Source organism: Zootermopsis nevadensis, unplaced genomic scaffold (genome assembly GCF_977971745.1).
Source record: "Zootermopsis nevadensis isolate Lab colony 2312 unplaced genomic scaffold, Znev_1.0 Znev_ptg000007l, whole genome shotgun sequence".
In the NCBI taxonomy this organism is placed as follows: Eukaryota; Metazoa; Arthropoda; class Insecta; order Blattodea; family Termopsidae; genus Zootermopsis; species Zootermopsis nevadensis.
In genome coordinates, this window is record NW_028259139.1 from 15378686 (window position 1) to 15401266 (window position 22581).

Consider the following 22581-nt stretch of genomic DNA (forward strand, 5'->3'; position numbering starts at 1 on the left):
AAACAAAATATTAGCATAAATCATTTGGTCATCTGTTTATACCTATCAGTCTGTCTATAACTCATCCACTGTTAGATGTTACTGTAATGATCAAGTTCAGTCCTACTTTACTTATGGGAACTGTATAACTATATTTATTTTCTGAGAAGGAGAAGTGGTGTTGTAATGTAATTTTTTAAAAGATTTCTGTCTTCTGGGTTGTTGTGCTGTGTAGAAGACAGAAATCTTCATACTCACCACTGTGAAAACCTCAAATCTTACATCATTTTTTTTTACATTCTCCTGATCCTGTTCAGACTAATCTTTAGTGACTGATAGTACCTCTTTCTACTGAACCCAGCTAAGAAGACTTTCCCCACTTTTTTACGTAGGGATGGAATGTGCAGTTTCTGAAATTGTGTGTTCTGTTCAGATTACTAGGTGACGGACAAGTTTCGGAAACTCAGTACGACAGGAGAGAGTTAGGGGTGAAGTAACTGTTTAACTGAAGAGTTACACTGAGTTCTGGCACGATACACAATATTTTATACCAGAAGGAAGTTTCAGCACTGGGTTCTCAAGTGCAGAGAAAAACCATTTAGAACCTTCTATTTGTACTTTATAAATTCATGGATTTGCTGAGAGTGATGTAAATGTATTACTTTCATGAACTTAACTATTTGTGTTATCTCATGTACTGTGGTTTGTCGAGGGATACAAAACCAGAGATTCTGTATGGCTGTCTGTTTTCTGCATTTCACTAAATGGGAGAACTAACAATCAATATTCAAAATTTTGATAAAGTATAACTTTAAAAGTGACTTATGGTCAGTTCGGTTACATCTTTGAAGATAATTCTTATGGTGCAGAAGCTATACGTGTATTAATACATCTATGAAGTTTGTGCGATTCCGTAAAAGTCTTCAGTTGGCAAAATAAAATATCCATATTATGTGATACAGCCATTACGATTGTAGAACAAAAGCATTTATTTCTAAAGACTTCGCCATATATTGTACCGATTGACCAGTGGGACACAACTTGGGTTGTGTTTTCTGAAAAGCTTTTCCCAAATGACATACTAATTTTTCACCTAAAGTTCCTTTGGTGTTTACTTTTAAAATGTCTTTAATCTTATTGATTATTTCTCATATTATTATTATTAGAACCATCCTCTTTTGGCATTGCAAATGTAAAACAGTTGTTTTTGATGTGTGTAATTTGCACCACTTAAATTAGATTTATATAATAAACGCTGTTTAGAATAACAGTTCAACTCTGATATGACATGGTTCCCAGTATGTTTTCTGATCTCATCATATTTAATTACATTATTTAAAATATTCTTAAAAATGTATTTTTGATGGATACTTTCATGAAATACGGACAGGGTTTGATGTCTGTTGCTTGAAAATTAAAATGTGCATGGTATATGAGAGTTCTCTGACCAAGCACTTGGCTAGTTTTGGAATGAAGTTGGCTTATTGATGAATTACACAATTTGTTTTGGAGAGTGAAAAAATGCAGCAGCATTTCAAGGAAGAATTCAGATACTGAAAATGAAATAGGTGATACCACAATTATATCGTATTGAGTATATGTATGTACAGGCATACATTGTTTTATTGCGCTTCGCAGATATTGAGTTTTTTATAAATTGAAGGTTTATGGCAACCCTGCGTCGAGCAAGTCTATCAGCGCAATTTTTCCAACAGCAGGTACTCACTTCGTGTCTCTGTGTCACATTTTGGTGATTCTCGCATTGTTTTTTTTTTTAGACATAATGCTATTGCACACTTAATAGACTACAGTATAGTGTAAACATAACTTTTATATGCACTGGGAAACCAAAAATTTGCGTGACTCGCTTTATTGGGGTGGTCTGGAACCGAACCCGCAATATTTCCGAGGTATGCCCGTATTTGATTATCCAAACCACAGTCCAGGAATAGAATCTTCTAATATGAAAGTCCACCATTAAACCAGTTCATAAATCATTCATCAGCACAAGAATGATAGCTTGTCATAATCAGGACTGAAATGTAATGTGTCAGTTCATAATGTTTGCATTGAGAGCTTGTATACATTCGTTGTTTCTATCTGCTTTTTGCCCCAAATTTCTTAATTAATAAACTTTGTTTTACAATGTTTAACTTGAGCAGAGCATTTTCTTCCTCTCTTTTCAAATTCTGAAATTAGATTGTGTAAACTGGACCTTACTTTTGTATGTGCAACAGTTCGTATAAAACGGCATGCAGGACTGGAATTAACCTTTTGTAAGCAAGGATTTTAAAACCCTTGACATGTGTCAGTTGGTGGATTCACTGTTTTTGACTGAAGTGATGTATCTTCTAACAAAATATGTTGTTGGCTGTATATCATGATGAAATTATCTGAAAGTTTTGTTAAGAATGTTAGAATATATTAATGCAGAATTATAACCATTCAATGTATCCCCATGATTTAAAACAGTTGTCTGTGATGTAATCTACACTTCACAAAAGGAAGGCTGTCAAGTTGATTCATCATGTTTCATTTAATTTTTGGCTGTGCTTATTGTATCATTATGGAGCGAGCTTTCCAATTTAATGATTACCAATCACAGTAGGTATCTTACAAGAAATTCCATGTAACTACTGGGCAGGCACCAGCACAGAGATGTATCGTAATATGAAGAGAAAGGATTTAAAGTGAATGGGTAGTGGTGGTTTACACAGTGATCCATATAGTTCATTGCAAGTACAAGAAGCAGTTGCCTTGTTCTTTCAGATCCCAATCTGCACTCAAGAAATGGGCATGTCGTACCTCTAATGCAAGTACTGCAGTAGTATTATAGTGATATTTGTATAATTTCCACTTCTTATGTGACATTTGCCATAATGATACTAGAAGTATTATTTTTAAGGTTCCTTGTCTTTCATAACTGTATTTGATTAACCAGTAAGTCATTCTGAATGAGAAGAAGTCATCTCAGTCCTTGTAGAGAGACTCAAATGAATATATGAAACAAAAAGGTGGAATTTTACATATCCCCAGGTTGAGCCTATGTATTGCAAACCTGAGAGCAATAGTTGGCTAAATCACACATATTATTAAAACAGATATACAATCAAGCATTGGGGTTTTGCTTTGGAGGATGTTTGCGCGCTAAATTTATTTGAGTTCATAATGGCAAATATTCGGTCTTAAAATGCAATAATGCAAGAATCATTGCTGTAAGTTTCTTGTGTGCGATCTTGTTGGGCTGTTATTAGGTTACGGAATAAGAGACTGGAAATTATGGGGTGTTCTTGTTTGTCGGTAGAGGTTATGTGTCCTTGATTCTCGAGGAATCAAATAAATAAACATTTATATACTCAGAAGTGTTTATTATTTTCGGGTTCTACAGTTACTTGAGGAATTTCAAAGTAGTGAAGTAATGCTTGTTTAGCAATGCTGCCTGTGTGGTGTGCCCCCCCAGAAGAAAAGTATGTGTTCAATCAACTGCGTCATCAGAATGCTGTTTGTTTTTGCATTTGTGTCGGGGGGGGGGGACTTGATAGTTGAAAGTGAATGCATTTTGTCTTTCTGGGAATAGCTGAGGAGATGAAGCTTAATTGATCCTTGGGATTCTACGGAGGGAAAAGCTGTGTGTCATCAGTGGAGTATGTTCACCTACACTTGGCAGGCTCACTTCATATTGCAACATGAAATTTGCTGTGATCATGAAGGGCCCTCCTGTCTGCTACAGATTTATCTTTGTCTCAACTTTACATGCATTGCGGAAGTACACTAGCAATATGATGTATTAGATGTGCTTGTTATGTGACAGAGTAAAGCCTGTCCAAGAATATGTGGCACCGTTTATCATTACAGTGCCGCTTGTAACTTGGTTGTCGTATTTCCTGGTGATCATATTTTGAATATCACCATATTTGTGGAAAAAAGAAAGGCTTTAAAGCACAGTGAAAGTAAAATATGTGGCAATAACAAATCAGTGGCAACAGAAGTTGCATGGGGCTGATGTGATGTGTGTGTGGGAAGTAGTTGTAGCGATTTTAGTGACAGTATTATGATGTGGGGTGGAATAATGTCAGGCCACATGGCTAATGTTTTTTTTTGTTGGGTGTGGGGGGAGAAAAGAAAGGTTCTTGTATGAATCTGTGAGATAGGGAGTTTACTTTTTGTCAGGTGGCTTTTTGTTTCACAGTCCTGACCCATATTTGAAGTGAACTTGTGAGTGGATTGGTAGCGAACATGATAAAATCTGTCTTGTGAAAATAGAAGGTGGGTGCTCCTTGGCTAAGGTAGAAGAAAACAAGATAAGAAATACAATAATAATGGTGTGTTTCAATTAAAATGCGGAAGCTGTGAGCAGGTCTATATTGGCCAAACCGGTAGGGATTTTAAAACTAGATTTAAAGAACACGTCCACATCAGATTCAATTTAACAAAATCTAAATATGCAGAACACATCCTCGAACATGGCCCCATAGATGATATCATGGACATATTAAGCATAATTAAAAAAAATAATTAGAAATGGAAAGTAGTTGCTACTGCAGTCTTGCATTCTGTTGTCAGAAATGTGTCACGTTCTTCCTCATGCTGCATTGAATTGTAATTTGCCTCTCAAGAACAGGTCTTCCCAGGTGAATAACCAAAATTCTAAAGTCTGTCATTTTGATGCTTAGAGTCAAATTTTTGTTTTATTTAGCAGTATAAGGTGCAAGGTCTCTAGTATCATAAAATTTGCTGCTTTATTAACAGTTTGATCTTGAATCCTGACAATTCAAGAATTAGTAACTGGTTTTGAAAGTAACAAATTAGTACTTTCTAGCAGCTTAGAAGAGCCAGCAGTTCTCCATGTACAACTGGAACTGAATCTGCTGAAACATGGAAAGGTGGGATGGAAGCTCTCTGAAGGAGTGATACCAACGCACATGAAGGATGGAGATAATGTTAAGGTTACATTGTAACATTTGGTCTGTGGTGTTCTTACACAGTTTACTGCCTCATGCTGATCCAATTCCAGGACTGAATTTGGGAGCAAAAGGTAAAACTTTGCACGTTCTTGACATGGGCATTAGGTGGAGGTGAGTGGTTGAGTTTAGGCTGTAGTGCCTTTGCCCTTGGAGAAAGAGGCGGTAGTATTCTGAGTTAATCTGGACTTGATGGGGAAACTGCCACAGGCAGAATTTTGGTTGAGTTTTGGGAAGGGTCACTATGATGGTTGCCACATTATAAGATACAGAAGGATCTGCTCAGTGTAGCAGTAGGTCTAAATAATGCAAACTTTTCAGAAGAACATATCTTTCATGTTATGGTAATATAGTGACTGTAGTAGCTGATGGACATCGTGCACATTTTCCTTAAAAATTGTGAGTGGACAAGAAATACAGATGTGTTGTTCCGCAATAACAAAATATGATTTGTATTATTAATCATCTGCAAAATACCTTGCAGCTCTCTTTGTCGTCATGTGGTCATGATGCTTCAGGTAAAGAAGTGAGGAACAAACTGGTTTTAAATTTATTTAGTGCATGTACAGTTTGTTTTAGTGTAAAGTGGTCTGTGATGTGTACATACCTGAGTGTCTGAAATTGTGAGTGCCTTGAGGAAGGCTGTTGCCTGTCTAACAAAGGAACAGTGGCCACAAGCTGGTTCAAGTCATAAATTGTGTGAAAGCTTAATGTTTGAAGTTGTAAGAAAGCGGTTCAGTGAAGGAAGCAGTGAATTGATGAAAATCAAGATTAAGAAAAGTCTCAGAAGTCATGATTGAAATTCAAGAAAAAAAGTGAAACATTTTAGATAGGAAGATGGCTTCCTTTTGTGTTGTAGTGTCTGAAGGAAGGGGGAGAGGTGTGGATAGAAAGTATGAAGAGGAACTTGAAAGCTGCGCTGACAAATTCTTTCCGGTGCAGAGTCAAATGAATGAAGACGCAGATGCAATTGAAGTACAGTTTGTGTAGAGTTGAGAAACCTACTAAGTAATAGTAAAGTATTTGGGAAGTAATTGGATAAGGATAGATCGATTGGTGGATGTTTGTGAGAAACTGATGGGACTTGGAGAAATCATGTATGGTGTGATTAATGTGCAATGTGAAGTGTGTGATGGAAACCATATATACGCCTAACGTGAAAGGTAACATCGTCTGTTCATGTTGCAAAATTGATTGGAATAAAATTTTAGATGATCTGATTGATAAGAGTTAGAGGTATTAAGAAGGAAACAGTGTGATTAGAAGAAATTGGAGAAAGATGGAATTTTGAGGTGCAAGAAAGTTGTTTTCTGCATATTTTCCTATAGGTGTGCTAATGTTGGACACGGCTTACGAAAGATTGTCCATGTGAAATTCTTATATTCTGATGAAGCGGATTAAGAGATTCAGATGTGTTCCCTGTCGGAGTAGATTTACTGAACAAGATCTCTGCAGTATATTCTGAACAGTGAGGACACAATGGGAGCTGAAGGTACAGAAGCAGGAGCCCTGCGATTGAAAAGTGCCATGACAAAGAAGAAAGGGGAACAAGAAACGGAATGGTCTTCAAGAGGTATATATATGCGAGGAAATTTATGCGTAGAAGGAATCTTTGGTCAGACAAGGGTTATGTAGGGTGGTGGACTCCTGTAATGATGCAGATTCTTGACAGAGGAAAAGTAACTTAAGAACTATGGTGGTTGTAGTTTCTGGGTGGATATACAGCAGATGTTTTGAATTTCATAATTTGTCACAGGAAATTGATTCAGAGGTTATGTAAGGAGCAGCAAGAATATCAAACCAAATGGAGGCAGTACTTGGAAAGGATTTGTGCAGTGTGGGGTGTTCAGGTGAATCGTTAGATAGGTTTTGATTTTCGATCAGGAGAAATAATTAACTCAGCCCAGAGTTCTTCCTCCTGCAAACCTCATCATGATCAAAATTTTACAGTAACAACTTAAAGTTCTTCTTGAGTGAACTTCTAGAGGTCTTGCTCACTTGTTTGTGGAGAGCATCTCACCCCAACAGCTACAGATGTGTAAAAAGTATTGAATTCCATTTAGGAAAACTGCCTTCACGTTGTCTTGCTGGTTTTAGAAAACTGAAGTTTCAGTTTCTTTATTTAATTTATTTTGTGCCCCCGCCAAATATTAATTTAGAATTGTCCTAACAGGCAGATACTTCACAGACAAGTTTCAGTTTCATCGTATGGTGCAAGAATAAATTTTATTCTGGTTTTGAAGATGATCTACATGAGCCAGGATAGCTCAGTGACTAGGGTACTGATGCAGACTGCAATTTAGCCACTGGGGCAGGATGTCTCTCTTCCCTGTAACATTAAAACTGGGTCCCACAAAACTATTCAGTGGATACTGGGGTTTATTCCTCTGGTATAAAACTACAGGGCTTGAAGGTACTCACCTCCATCTTGTGCCAAGGTTAAGAACATGAGAAGACACTTTCAGACATAACGCTTGTTCTGCTTAATTAATGACCCACAACAACTTCACCTGTATTACTGTTAACAGAAATGGGGGTTACTGAAAGATGTTTTGTCTGTTGAACATTACAATTTGTTCATTGAATATGGTTGGCTAATGATGTGTGTAGCTCAAATGTAACTTGTGGAAGATAAAACCCCTATATCCACCTGTGCAAAGGTGGTCCTATTTTGAGTTCTGGGTTCTGTGAATGGCATGATGGCCGCCTTCTGGAATGTTGCACTGTGTCCCAGCAGTTGTGAGCTTGGATTGACAAGGTTCTGACTGACAGTTCATAAGTTTTAAGAAAAGTGACTTAAAAGTATTATAACTTATGGAGTTCTTGCCTCGTCCCTTTCAAAGTTTTCATCATAATTAGTGGAAGTATGCAATAGCATTAACTCTTATTTTTAATTTGGTAATAAGTATGTAACATACACTAAGCTATAAGATATAGGTTACAGTGCAATGACATTTAATGTTTCAGATTTTCATAGTACTCAGAAAATTGGGTCTCTTCTGTTCATACCACATTATTTGAAGGAAAACAAATTGGCTAAAAATTTACATTCAGTATATTCGTATCTGTACTGTATAATAATTAACTAGGGCATTTTATGTGAAGCATGTATATAAATGATCTCAACCTGCGCTATGTAACCTAAACATATTTCTTGTGATTGTAGGAATTCCATGTAACTGGTCCCATTTGAATTTATTTTAAACTTGCATTATTTTTAATTATACCACTGTGTAACATCTATTTCAGTAGTAACCCTAGGTACCTTTTAATTAATTCTCTTTTGACTTCTGTTTTGAATAACATGTAAAAGTTGGCCTGAGGATGGTACAATTGTACCAAAACATTTGCCAGCATCAAAATAAAGGGACAAATTTTAGAACATTAACCCTTTGAAGATGAAAATTGTCTAAATAGAATTTCAGAATTCAAAACTTTGGAGAAAAAACAAGTCTTCACTAGCACAAAGATTAGCTTGTTAACGTAGTTTAAGAAAGTAGTTATCCCTGTTTAAAGTAAGAATTGTATGAAACTCAAATATAAAATGAGTTACTGACTGTTGAAGCACACGTATCATGCAGTTACCATTGGACGTCATTAGTTTTATGTGAATTGACGATGCTAGTTACTATACATCAAGGAACACGAATGCTAATAAAAAGAAAATAAGAATGTTCCAAACAGCTACAAACGTTATAGAAGGCAGCCTGTGTTTGCACCCCTCTTCTTCAATGTAAATATTTTGTAAGCAGCATTTGTTTCTTGATAAAATGAATGCTACAGATACCAAAATTACTAGAATCAGAATAGTATTTTTGATACAAAAAGTATTGAAGGTTTTGGTTAGCTAGTTGCAGGAGTTCATACTCTTATTTGCATATAAATCCCATCTGGCATTTGCTCTGATAATATTGCTTGTTCATGCCTTGTGCCCTCTTCAAAATCCAAATTTCACGCCGTGCTAATATTTGTTTTTATTTTAATGAGGTGGTTAGGTTGGTTCAACTCGTTCCATATCATCTCGATTGTGGTAAATGTTTCTCGAATTCTACCTGGTGGCATTAATGGGAACTAAGATCGGCCGTTTGATGTATCTAGTTCCATCTCGTAGTAACCATTGGAACTACTTGGAGTTGCTGATTGTCATATATTTGGGTTTATATGCGCTTAACAGAGTTTAACTTTCACGTTTCCCTCTGTGGTTTAAGGCGTTTTTGTAGGTTGGGTATGTTTGTGACACAAGGTGGCCGTAGTTTGAAACGTGTATGGACGTTTGGAAAAATGAGAAAAGTTTTATGCTCCCGTCGTCGCTCAAATTTGATTTAAATATATCATTACGAAATAGAGTTATACTTGTAGCCACAACATAAGAGTATGTATGGTCATTCTTGAAATCTTTAAAGATTACTATTGTTTTATTTTGCAGACGCTGTAAATAAGCAGTAGATTATTTCGGAATTGCTTGCATTGCTGAGTGACGTGTCTAGCATCTTTGATAAGTACAAAACATTGTATCAGATTTGTGTTGATACAGTACCAACACCAATAAAATGTCTTGAAGTAAGTTTGGGAATGCTTTAAACGGTTAAGTGGAATGCTTAAACTAATAATGAATTTTCAGTATTCAGTACTTTTTGTGATGTACAAAGTAATACTTCACCCAATAAGTGTAATTTGAATTCTCACAGTGGTGAAAATGATGATCATTTGAGTTGTGATGCGAATTTCATGTTCATATCACTTCACTTTAGGTCTTTTCAGAATAATTTATTGGACTGTTCCAATAAATAGAACTGTTTCCTTTCTAATACTGGTTTTAAAAGCTACTTAGGTTTATCCAAGACTAGAAACTGTTATTTACAGAGTTGTATTCAAAGGTGGGGCTTACAGGTTTATAGATTCCCACACTTGACAGATCTGGAAAGAAATGTAAAATGTTGCTTTTGCTGTCATTACATTTTTACAAAAGACAAAAGTTGATGATGAATGGGTTGGACCAGCATTTTTATCAACTGTAGTAAATTGTAAGTTTTCTTAATTAATTTATAAGAAAAAATTCCTGTTTTTAGCCCTACATATTCTACTACATGTATAGCGAGTAGTTTTAAATTAAGAAAAAGACACTTGGAACTCCAAGTACCCATGGATCGAAGATTTCTGTCTTCTGGGTTGTTGTGCCTCCGTCATCAGGGCGATCAGCCTGATGACGGAGGCAGTATGACCTCTGAAACGTTGGTAAACATCGACCAGACTACACAGCGCAACAACCCAAAAGACAGAAATCTTCAGACTCACCGCTGTGAAAACCTTAAATCTTACCCATAGATCATTTCTCATTTACAAGATTATGTGTTTGTATCCAAACAGTGAATATAACACATTTTAACCTGAGGAGAACCTTGAATGTCCAGACCTAATTTTTGACTTTGAGGATAATGGGGAAACGAGGGAAGGAACAAATAAGGAGAAACAAAACCAGAAACCTGGCACTCCTGTAGATGACAGGAAACCCAGTGCCAAGAAGAGAGAGCATGTTGAGGTAAGCGACTTCAGTTGGTATTTTTAAAGTATAGATTGTGAACTTCTTTGGTCATGAACATAATTATTTTTGGCATGCCAGCTTAAGTGGAAAAGGGTGCAGGCAGTAATAGGTAATCGAACCATTGACCCCACAGTAACAGTTGAGCAGTTATAAGTCGTAAAGCTGGTGTAACACGGCAGCAGAGCAGGCTTGGCATATATTAAGAAACCCAGAAAAGGATGACACAAAGTTATGCAGAACTATGCAGAGCTCAGTGGATAAATGTCATAAAAGACCTGGAAACTAGGTAATGCAGACAGTTGGGCAGTCAGGATAGTCGGAACAATCGGGGATAGTGGAGCCAGTCTGTAACAGTGACCAGCTGATGCTGTGGGGCTTTAGGACAGTCCTCTGATGACATACAAATGAAGATTTTTAAGACGGTATGACCAAAAAGGGAAGCATTTCTGATGGATGGGCCATGTAAAGAGAGAAGGAGCTGCAAGCTAGGGAGCACCATGCAATAATGTTTAAACCAGCCAGGGTGTGGACCAGTCTGATGGCCTCAATGATGATCCCTGGACCTGCAAGTAAGCTAGCCAGCCATGTTAGAGGGGGATATCAGGAGCAGTTGGGTACAGGAATGTCTAGGGAGAAAATAGATATTGGGATATGTTGGAACATGTGATTGATGTCTCTTTTTAAAGCAGCCCATCCACGTACGAGTCCGGCTCGGCTCAGGTTCCATTGAGCCAAACTCGTTTGTGGGTGGGGTGTCACGAGCCAGACCCTTCGGTGGGACTCGGCTCGCCGCTCGCTAGTTATTGGCTAGTACATGAGTGGTGAGTCCAGAACCAGATTCGTGTATCGACACGCGCAGACGGTGTGATTTTGTGACTTGTTCTGTGTTGTCACTAGAGGATGTCGGCTTCCATGGCGAACAAAACGTTCATGAGTCCAGACTTTGTGACAAAGTTTTTGGAAGATTACCGTGAATTACCGGATTTGTGGAAAGTTCGCAGAGCAGATTATTCGAACAGGGCAAAACGGGATGAGGCCTGGGATCTACTCGTGCAATTCACGCAGGAGAAAATCCCTGATGCTGACTTGCAGTTCGTTAAGAAAAAAGTTGATAGTATCCGGGCCTCGTTTAGGAAAGAACTGTGCCGTGTTCGGGATACTAAAAGAAGTGGTGCGTCGGAGGATGAAGTGTACAAGCCAATATTTTGGTACTTTGATATGCTTCTTTTAACGGCAGACCAAGAAAATCCCCGGAAGAGCAAATCTAATTTGGATGTACAAGCTGAAGATGTTGATGATGGCAGATTAGAATTAACAGCTTTGACAGTAAGTTTATAGGAAATATTTATGTTTTTCATTTTGAAATACCGGTAGATAGATTTCAGATCGGTAATGAAAACTTGTTAAAACATAATAAGTACCTTCGTAGAAGGGTAGGGCTTGGTAGGGCTATTGATAGGTTGTATAAAATAAACTGCAGGAATTAAGGATCTTCACTCATAAAATTTATTATCAAACCACCGTAGGAAATGAAAAGTGCACTGTAACTACTGTAAGCGTATTTTAGTGTTGTGCTCTGTTGCTCACCATCCTGTCTTGGAATGGCACCTTTCCTGGCCCAAATCATATCGAAAAGTCCTTGAGGTTGCTCTTCCCTCCAGTCTCCTTCCACAACACATTTTCTCTGTCCAGCATTGACCCTGGTGTATACTGCGTCATAATAAACTCCAGGTTTGCATCCACAAGTCCGAACAAAACAACACTACGGTATCCCTTGTAGTCGAAGTAGTGTGGCCCTTCATCAGCAGGTTTAACAATAGCCACATGCTTCCCGTCCAAGCAACCACCACAATTACGAAAGTTCCACAATGATCTCTTGCTATCTTTTGTCATTCTTGTGAAGAGATGGGGAACTGGAAAATAATTATGTTATCACTATACTAAAACCAACAATTAGTTGTAATAACAATGTTAGTTCAGAAACAGTCCGCAGTTGAATAATTTGCCTTTATTACATAATTAAAAAAGAAAAAGCAACCAGGGATGTGAATTTCGTGACACGGCTCATGCACTCTAGAGTTAAGTTTTTGTTTTCTTTCAGGATGAAGCAAGACAAGGCGAGGTGTCAGATAAAGGCGAAGGAACTTCGGAAATGGATTTGCAGCCTCCACCTCAGAAAAGGACAAAAATCTCCACGAAAACGTCTACAGCTGTCAATGCTGCAGAAGAACAGCGCCAAAACATTATTAAAAAAGCAATGGGTGTACTTAACCAACAGGATGATGAATACGACGCCCTAGGTAATTCGTACGCTACAAGACTGCGTCAGATGTGTGATGCTCAGAGCACCATTGCTGACAAGTTGATCAATGAAGTTCCGTGGCGACTGACTTGTAACATTTGCCTGTAATATAACGTGTTACAAATCGAGCATTACACAAGTGAAGACAGCGAACGGAGCCACATTCACGAGTGCGAGTTGAAATTGTTAACACAACCTCCATGTCCGACATGTGGAGCACCATTTCTGTGTGTTGACAGTCGTATTGTTCTGGCAGAAGAGATTGTTCTGATAATACAGTGGGATCGGGAAAATACTTTATTGTTCTCAGATAAATATAGGGAAAAACCAATTTTGTGGGATCCCCGTCATGAAGAGCGTTATAACAAACTCCAGAAAAACGATGCATGGGTCGAGTTGGCGAATGAAATGGAGATCGATAAAGAAGAATGCAAAAGGAAACTGACCAGCTTACTTGCTTCTCTGAGAAGAGAGAAACCAAAATGAAGAAATCTACCAGAACGGGAAAACGTTAGTCCTACGTAATTGTAGTATATTTTATCAAGTTTTAGTTCAAATTCTTTCCTTTAACTAACAGACTTAGAGTGCCAAAATTTCCCTTCCTTTTGGCTTTGCTGTAATCGGGTAATTAGTAAAATAAAAGAAAATAATAGGTAATAATATTTCTGTATTAGAGGTGTTCAAATTTTCCTTAACAACATTAACATAGGGTAGCTTACATTTTCTGTACCTACGTACAATTTGTTATCCTATTTTTAAAGAGTATTCCCACTGTTTTAGATGCTGATGAAGTTACACTAGTACGTGGTTTGCATTTGAAACGCTGAAATTTATGTTGGATCGGAATGAACCACGGACCACACAAGACACGGTAAGTTCATCTTTAAGCATACGATTCTTGCCAGATCAGTGACCCCTCCTGAGTACAGTATTCAACAATTTCATCACGAATTTGTTGTACCGTCCTATTGCCTCTTCGTGGTCTATTTACCAAAGGTAAAAGACCCGTGTTATCTTCAGTATCGTGTCTCCAGGTTCCCGGTCTCACATGTCCTTGTACGTCTTCATCAAAAGTCCCCAGAGGTGTATAAAGATTAGAAGATTCTTCATTATTTCGTAGAAAATTATGAACATGTACTATCGCCATTACTACTAAGGAGGCATTTTCTGGTTCGAGTAGCATCGGATGTCTTAACACTCGAAAAACCGCTGATATTATGCCGAATACGTTCTCCACTACTGTTCTTGCTCTGAAAAGTCTGTAATTGAATGTTCTCTCCTTAGATCCTTTAGGGTGATATCCGGAATAAACTTTCATTACATTTTGTAAAAGCGCAAATGCTTCGTCGCCCACGAAGTAATAAGGAACTCTTTGAGTTCGCATCGGCAATGCAGCTGCTTCGGGAAAATTTAGTGATTTCTCTTCAATTCTTTGATATAATTCACAATTTCTAAACACTCCGCCATCTGATATTCTCCCTTGACATCCAGCGTTCACATATATAAAATTTTAGTGTGCATCAACCACACCAAATAATACAATGCTGAAGAAATGTTTATAATTATAGTATTCGCTTCCACTATTTATCAGTGATTGCAGCACTACATGTTTCCCATCTAATGCACCCAAGCAATGGGGAAAATTCCACAGAACATCATATCCTTGCGCTATAGATAGCCATCCATCTTGGTTTATTGGAACCTGTAACAGACAGACAGACAGACAGACAATGTGTTTTTTTAGTTTTATGTTATTTATTGTATTTTATTTTATTGTATTTTATTTTTCAGCTACAAAGTGGGACCAAGGATATATCGGGAAGTAGTGACACTCAACAGAGTCTCTGCCACAGGTGATGTTACGGAAAGTACTGACAATCGACGGAGGGGCAGAAAAGTGCACAATTTCTACAACTTCACTGCCTCCAACTTGTCAGAAGCAACCTCCTGGTAATAAATGTAATACAGTAAAACCCCTCTAGTTGGACTCCCCTATATCCTGGACACTTTTAATTGGAACCGGCGAATATCCTATAATTTTACATATTCACAACGCCCTATACCTTGGACACCCCTTTATCCTGGAACTTGAACACCCCTTTTGTTGTAAGTTGGACAGGTTCATGCACTTAGCTTCAATGCTTTTATGGGAAACGTTTACAGTTAGTATTTTGTTGCTTTGAATTTATGACTTATGAATGTCTTCTACCTGAGGATTAGCTTATGGTTGAGGGTGTGAGACTTTGAACACACAAATGGAATTATTTTGTTGAACCCTTTACTGGAATTTTAACTATATCAGTACTGTGCTTGCAACTGAGTTAAACAGTGTTAACAGAAATTGGAAAGGTATGCTTTCGCTCATAACCAACAAGGAATGGTTGAAACTTTATTCGAATTGCGACAAAAATTAGAAAGAGGATGGACAAATTCAAAGATAAAAGCAAAAGGCAGTGTCTTATGACGGACTTCTTTTTACAAGAATTAAGTGACATCATTTGTTGAGCTAATGCCTTAAGTACAATTAAAAAAATACATTCTGAACATTTAAAATTTCATTGAGGCTGGGGTGTAATGTGCAACCATGAGAGTGGGTTTCAAAAGATTATTATTATTGTCATTAATTCTTAATTTGAGCAAGCCTACAGTAGTTAGATTATGTAAGTAAATAGATTACATTGTTGGTAAACGTAAAGTATCAGTGCCCTTCCCTTAGAGCTTATCCATGCAAGTTTAAGTTACTGAAAACAAAATTTGTAAAAATTTAATTTACTCTTTTGATTTTTCTTATCAATAATTTCCTTTTTGTGAAGGGCTCTATAATACTTTACAATTACCACATTGTTATTACACCACAATTTGAAATTATGATTTTCCCCTTTCCCTCTATCCTGGACACCTCTGTAAGTTGGACACATTATTGTGGAACCGCAAGTGTCCAAGTTAGAGAGGTTTTACTGTACTTGCATATTTATATTATGATACAGGCAACAAGAAGTTTCACACAAAATTAAAGCATGTTTATGAACTATCTGCAAACTAAATGTCATTAATTGAAAGTTCTTTGTCACTGGAATCAAATACTGTATTTACCATATTAATAGAAGCACATAATTTCATTAATTATTATCTGGGAATTACATAATAAAGTTGAAATAATGTCTGTAAAGTATAAATGTATCAAAGTATATTATTGGAAGAGAAGTTTTCTTCAAAACATACCAGAAAAAGGGGGCTGTCTAGAAGTCAAGTAAATATTGTATTTGTTTTGGTACTACTATTCTTGATTATGGCTGAAACTTTGACGTAATTCCTTACCTTGTCAATAGCTAAACTTCTAACAGACGAACGAGAATTACACACAGTTTGGTGCCTTTGATACTGTCCACTGTCCACTGTCCACCAGCCATAGACTGGATTTCCCTTTGATCTGCCCTCTACAGGACATGTCTCCAGAGAATCCCACTGTCAGCACAACAGTAAATGCCTTGCTACACCATAAGTTTAGGTACTCCACTTTCTTGCCCTTTTGATACCGTTGTTATCATCTCGTACATTATCATGTTGCGGAACAGAAGGTTTGCAGTCTCTGACCTCACTCTTTCCACATTTTTCACAAGTGTTCCTTATTCTCATATTAGTTCTGTGCCTTCCCAGATTCTTGTGTATTCACATCATCACACATGTTTTAAAATCAGTTAAAGTCAAATGTATATTTTCCGAATTCCCAACTCTTCTGTAATATCTACTTCACTGCAAAAATTGAATCAATCATTGACCTGTTCTTTTGAGAGGGATATTGTTTTTATGGTCCATTGTATTGTAACAATTGGTTTTTGGTGGTTTATGATCATAAGTATTTCTGCTGTATTGATATTTAATAACTGCCATTGCATTATCTTTCCACTGTAAATGATAACTGTATCTCGTCACGAGATATTTTGAGTCAGAAGAGAAAGTGATACTCACTCCCTTGCAGTACTCGTGTATGGTGCAGTGTAATACTTCATTCTGTATTAGACAAGGATGGTTTCAGCGATGAAGATGGATGTCTTCTGTCATCAGGACGATGATGATGGAGGCACCAAGGACCTCTGAAATGTTGGCAGACTTCTACATGGTGCAACAACCCAGAAGACTGCCATCTTCAGACTCACTGCCATGAAAACCTCAAACCCTAAATAGTTTCAGTGATCTTGTTGCAGTTTTCATGGTCCCTTTTGACACACCTGTTTTATTCTGCAAGACTCATTTGAGCTTTGCAAGGTTAATGTTGATGCCATTCTTTTCTTCAGTTAATACCTGATAATGACATTTTGTTGTTCTAATGTCAGTTCTTGATTAAGAACTGTTTCTGTGGGGAACTTGAACACCGAGGACTGTTTTTATGATTTTTCTGTGACAAATTGTTTTTATTCTTTGAGCTTATCTGTATCCAGCAGTGAGTCACGCAAGAATATTGCAAAGGAGTATAATAACACTCTCTCTTTTTATGACTGCTTATTTGGAGTTACTGTCAGCGGCCAATGCAGTATCACATGCAGAAGACAGGTCATGGTACATCACAGCTGCAAAATATTTCCCATTTTTGGGTTCTTCTGCATCTTTTGCTCAGCATTATACTGTGATGTTCAAAATCTTGATCTTATTAAACATAGCGAATGCTTTATTTATTTAGTAAAATTGTCGCAGATGTGTCCTAAGGAAACTTTCTTTCTGTTTGCTAAATTACAACTTTCATTCTGTAAAGTTTTGCAATAAATCTGCTGCTCCATTAAAGTCACATACAGTATTGGCATTATTCAGTTGGCACACTGCAATAATGGCCCAGTATTTTGTTTGTTATTTTACTGGTGATGGAAAACTGTCGGCAAAGTGTTCAACACCTGTTACATTCATGTTGTTCATATAGTATACTGATTGTTTTTTTTAAATTAATTGTCTGGAATTATCCGGGGGGGGGGGGGGTTCTCTGTCTAGTAATATATGAGAGAGGACAAAAGCATATTTATCTGTGTGTTGCATATGTGTAGTGACAGACATGCATTAATAACTAATCTCAATTAGGGGTGATGGATTAATCAGGATCAAATTCTTCATTCCTTACTATATACAGCATTTTCATGTAAAAAAATTAGTGCTGTTATAGTTTTTACTTGAGTGAAATTTCTCCTGAAATTTTAGCAATATATTGTTTGTTTCCATGTAAAGAGAATAGAAGGGCACTAGGTGCATCTAAAATATTTATTAAAATGGATATTTGATTTGTCAAGTTCTTTTATTGCATACACTGTAACATCCTGGATCTGATTTAGCCATGTGTGTATGGAAAGAGGGAGATGATTAAGAATTTAGCTTTACCTGGTGATCATGAAACCAAGGCCAGGGGTGGTATCACACTTGAAAAGTGGAGGATGTGGAGTACTGACATGTTCGTTGACACCAGACTCATGTAATATACATGTTACAGAAGTCAGCTTAAACATTCTGCAGGATTTGTGATCACTCCTTACCTTAGCTGATATCCCAACAGAGATTGGTCTAGCTACAGACACTGAGGATTCATTTTACCGGGCTAGAATCAGCATGGTGGCAGCACTGTCATAATGACAGGAAACTTGAATTCGCAAGGGTTGGCAGCGTTGGAAATCTAGAGCACTTAGCTATAGTAAGCTTTTGCAGATGGTGGCAGTAGTAAGTTAGTATATTATATGGTTTTATGTGAATGGCGTTCGTGTGTGGAAGTGTGTTGTTGAGAGTGATTTATGTTGTAATAGAATACAGATTTTTAAGGAGTCGGTGGTTTTCATTACAGTAAAGCTTTGCAACTGTGACAGATTATTAGTGAGGTAAATATATATTTTTATTATCTTTCGGATTTCCCTATTGGCTTCTATTTTACTAACGCTTAGAATGCCAGTTAAGAATTTGGGGTCCCTACGAATCGTGCAGACTGCAGGGAATTCACCATCTCTTTATTTTACAAAACAGTGGAGTTCAGCGGACTAAAATAACACGCAATATTTTTATTGATGTGAAGTTCATTTTACTGCTGTAGAAAAAGTTCATGATTATGCCATTTCCTTTGAAGGGCTGCCAACTTAGTTTGTAACAGTGACATTCATATTGCTACGGTATTCCCTGCGGTGTACTCATTTTAATCACAATATGTCATATATTGCTTTCTTTACTATTGATACATTGCAAAATATTGAAATGTGGGAGGCAGGAGAAAAATATGATTTCACTTCACTGTCAGATAGTGTAGAAGTATAATCACACATCCACATGCAGATATCAGTGGATGACGATGTTGTCTTCTGGCACAAAAGAACTGGTTTTTTGGGATGCAGTTCATCATTTTAATAAGGCAAGTTGAAATATCTTATGAAGCCTAATTCTGAAATATTAACCCTTGCTGTTCCATATAAATTTACTATTCCATGGCATTAATAAAATGCCCTTTTTGGCATTATGTTTTAGTATGTTACAAGAAATGTTTTATTTTGCTACAGTCTACTGTAGTAGGACTTTAATAAGAGCCATCATTTTACAGTCATTTAATTCCTTGAAAACTGGTCAGCATGTTATAGAAGTGTGTACATCGTGTGTATTTTGTAGCACTGCTTTTCAGCATTTTTAATACAATGGTTTTATGTTTGAGGTTTATCAAAAGGTTAAATTTACTGGAATCAAGGAAGGTGGCTTGAAAAATGCAATGACAGAAGTCCATAAAACAGTCTTCCTTGAAAATGAAGTTAATTAACTTTGAAGATATTTTGTTGGAAAAAGTTATGAAAAACGATCTTTACATTCTTTATGGGCAAATATCATTCGGCAGTGGCACCAATTTTGAAAAAACTGAATTATTTTATTTTATTGATTTGTTAAATTTGATCAGTGTGGAGTGAAGTGTAATTATTTGTTCTGCTTTATATTTGTCCATTTATTGCAATTGTGATTGTGGTATTTTGGCTCTTTATTTTGTTGTTGGTATATGAAATTTGTTTAAATAGAGTCAAAATGAGAAGAATACTGAAATGTTGTAAATTTTTTCATTTATATTGTCTGCTCTTTTGTGTTATTTGTTTATAGAGGTATTTTTTCTAAAAGTGAGTCTAAATGTAGATATGTTATAAAGCCAATCCATCCTTGTAAATGCTACTGTCAAGGAAGATGCTGAATTAATAAAAATTATTTTAGAAATTAATTTTATTAAATTTTGTATATGACAAAAAAGCGTGAGTTTTCATCACTGTAGAAAATTTAGTGCCAAGTCTTTTAAAGAAGATTCTCAGTCATTAATTTTCAGCACAGAAGGTCCGATGCTAAATACACCATCATAACACCATTAACCAAATGTGTACTAATGTTTGCAATTCCTGGCTACCAAATTTTGGTGATCGCCATAGACTTTTGAAAGAGGCCAAGTTAGTGCTGCCTCACTTCGATGTGCTTACAAGTCAGGTTCACTATAGGACATAATGGGTTAATTTCTTCCATCATTTGATTTTGGCATGGGTATCTGAGTGATAATATAGAACTGCACTCATTCCAGTTCTCCTTGTGCTGAAAGTTCTGTGATTCATGCTGCCATTGCAGTACTAATACTTATCTGGACTGCCTTCCCTGTAAACCCTATTCTTTATTGCTTATGTGTAGTAAATTATGAAAGTGTTATTTTTAGTGTTTCTCAGTGACCAGACCTCAAAGAACATGGAAAAGCATCATGACTTGAAATTAACTTACATTCTTAGAAGTTCTAGCAGACAAAAATCCAGTGCAGAGGTGAGATGTAAAATAGTTTTACTGGTTATTAATATCTGTTACATGACGTGTATATATGAAATTGTTTTGTTATTGTCATTCAGATTGTTCCATCAGTGGAAGTAAATTTAGAAATCCTTCAGGCATTTCTGTTGCTCAAAGAAACGAACAGAGCGGAACAACAAGGGAATCCCTAAATGTGGTAGAAGAAATAACAGACCTGCATATTTTATTGTTTTCTTTTGATGCCAGAAAGATAAATGAGAGACAAAATGACACAAGATTATGTTATAGACAGTACAGGAGCATTTTCACAGTCAGTGTAAATAAAACAGATGTAAGAAGTTGTTTTATTCTGCTCTTTGATTGCATTCCATTAAGAGCGTGACAAATTTTAAATATTTGGGAACAACAATAATTAATCGAAATGATACTCATGAGGAAATCAGGAGGTGACTGTATTCTGGAAACGCTTGAAACTTTTCAGTTCAAAATACTTTGTCTTACCCTCTGATTTCTAAGAAACTAAAGATTAAAATATACAAAACAATAATTTTGCCTGTTGCTTTGTATGGGTGCAAAACGTGGTCTCTTACTCTGAGGGAGAAACACAGATTGAAGGTGTCTGAGAAATTTTGTATTTGGTCTTCCATTCTAATAAAGAAACATTTTACACATGCGTTTACAATGTAAACATTATGAACATGTGTAATTATGGAACTAATATAGTGAAAGTCATTTTTGAAAGAAGTCCTAGTCGTTTGTGGGGCCAAGTTAATTTACATTATCATTAAGTTCATGACGGAGATAGCAAGCACCTCTGAAACGTCTGTAGACTTCTACCTGACTACACGGCACAAAGCTCATAATGGAAACCATAAACGTAGTATGAGACCTTAAATTGCCAAATGAGGCGAGCTTCCTTTTACATTAATGAAAGAATAGAACGTCTTAATTTGGTAATTTAAAAATATGATATTTTTTAATAAATTAATAATCTTCTGTTTCATTCGCAGTTGAGATTATTTGGTTCATAATGTTGTGATATCCGTTTTCGAAAGTGTTTCTGCAGTGGCACTGTCAAGGTTATTTGTGTGTCTCAGAGATGGCGCACGCATTTTATTCCAACAGCACGCATTACCAACCATACTTATTTTTATATACTTTTCCGATGATGCGATACAGAAACCATAACAAGCTAATTCCACGCGTTAAAACATTTGTAATTATAGAAACTGAAACTTTTGGGATGTATCCAAATTAAAATTGTTCGTACAAACACTCAGCACAAGTCTTTAAGATTGTCATGCTGTTATCCGGTCTGTTCAAAGACTTCACGACTTAAGAAGTGTCACTGGTTCGTGAAGAATTAGAGACTCAACGTGAATCAAGAGTTCTGCTTCATGATTATCCATCGCGTCCCACAAAGTCTAATCGATTTTGCTCGCGAATTATCGCATCTAGGATTTCAGGACTCCATCACCGACAATCAAAGCGACATCTGATAGAAATCGCTTGGAAATAAGGAATAGAAGGTTGGGGACTATGATGCGTGTACTATAGCAATCTGAAATCAACTTATTACATTTATTTATATATATTTTAAGCTTCTTTAACTTTAAATATACAGAATATATTACACTTGCTTAGATTCATGTAAGGTCTTACATCAGAGAATACCGGCCGGTCAAGGACGACCTTGGACTGAAGACGCCTGGCGTATACAGCGTTCCCTGTGAGTGCGGAAAAGTCTACATCGGCCAGACGGAAATCTTCATACTAACCGCTGTGAAAACCCCAAATCTTACACAGCACTTTCGTTACATATTATGCCATCCGAGAAATTATCAGCGCCACCTTTTCGCAGGTCAGGACAGGGCACGGCAGGGCACGGCAGGGCAAGGAAGGGAACACAGGGCAAGGCAGGGCATGGCAGGGCAAGGCAAGGCAAGTCAAGGCAAGGCAAGGCAAATCAGGGCAGGGCAGGGCAGGGCAAGGCAGGGCAGGGCAGGCCAGGGCAGGGCAGAGCA

General features: G+C 36.9%; 1 protein-coding gene across 9 annotated transcripts; it reads left to right on the forward strand.

Annotated features, from left to right (window-relative positions):
* Nucleotides 1-4648: 4648 nt before the first annotated feature.
* LOC147874643 (uncharacterized) lies at nt 4649-20904 on the forward strand. Of its 9 annotated transcripts, none has more exons than XM_087344482.1 (9): nt 4649-9165; nt 9367-9500; nt 10308-10479; nt 11380-11808; nt 12584-13294; nt 13565-13655; nt 14576-18633; nt 20472-20572; nt 20656-20904. In XM_087344482.1, the coding sequence occupies exons 4-5, from the start codon at nt 11383-11385 to the stop codon at nt 12890-12892; spliced, it is 735 nt and encodes a 244-aa protein (XP_087200608.1). In that variant the 5' UTR covers nt 4649-9165; nt 9367-9500; nt 10308-10479; nt 11380-11382; the 3' UTR covers nt 12893-13294; nt 13565-13655; nt 14576-18633; nt 20472-20572; nt 20656-20904. The 9 variants fall into 9 exon arrangements, with proteins under 9 accessions (XP_087200608.1, XP_087200605.1, XP_087200607.1 ...); XM_087344479.1 differs by having other exon boundaries at nt 20482-20572; XM_087344481.1 differs by lacking the exon at nt 20472-20572 and having other exon boundaries at nt 14576-19154.
* The last annotated feature ends 1677 nt before the right edge of the window (nt 20905-22581 follow it).

Coding starts and splice junctions, on each gene's coding strand:
- LOC147874643 (XM_087344484.1), top strand. CDS start 11,383: ATGTCGGCTTCCATGGCGAACAAAACGTTCATGAGTCCAGACTTTGTG. Junction 11,809..12,583: donor TAGAATTAACAGCTTTGACA/GTAAGTTTATAG, acceptor GTTTTCTTTCAG/GATGAAGCAAGACAAGGCGA.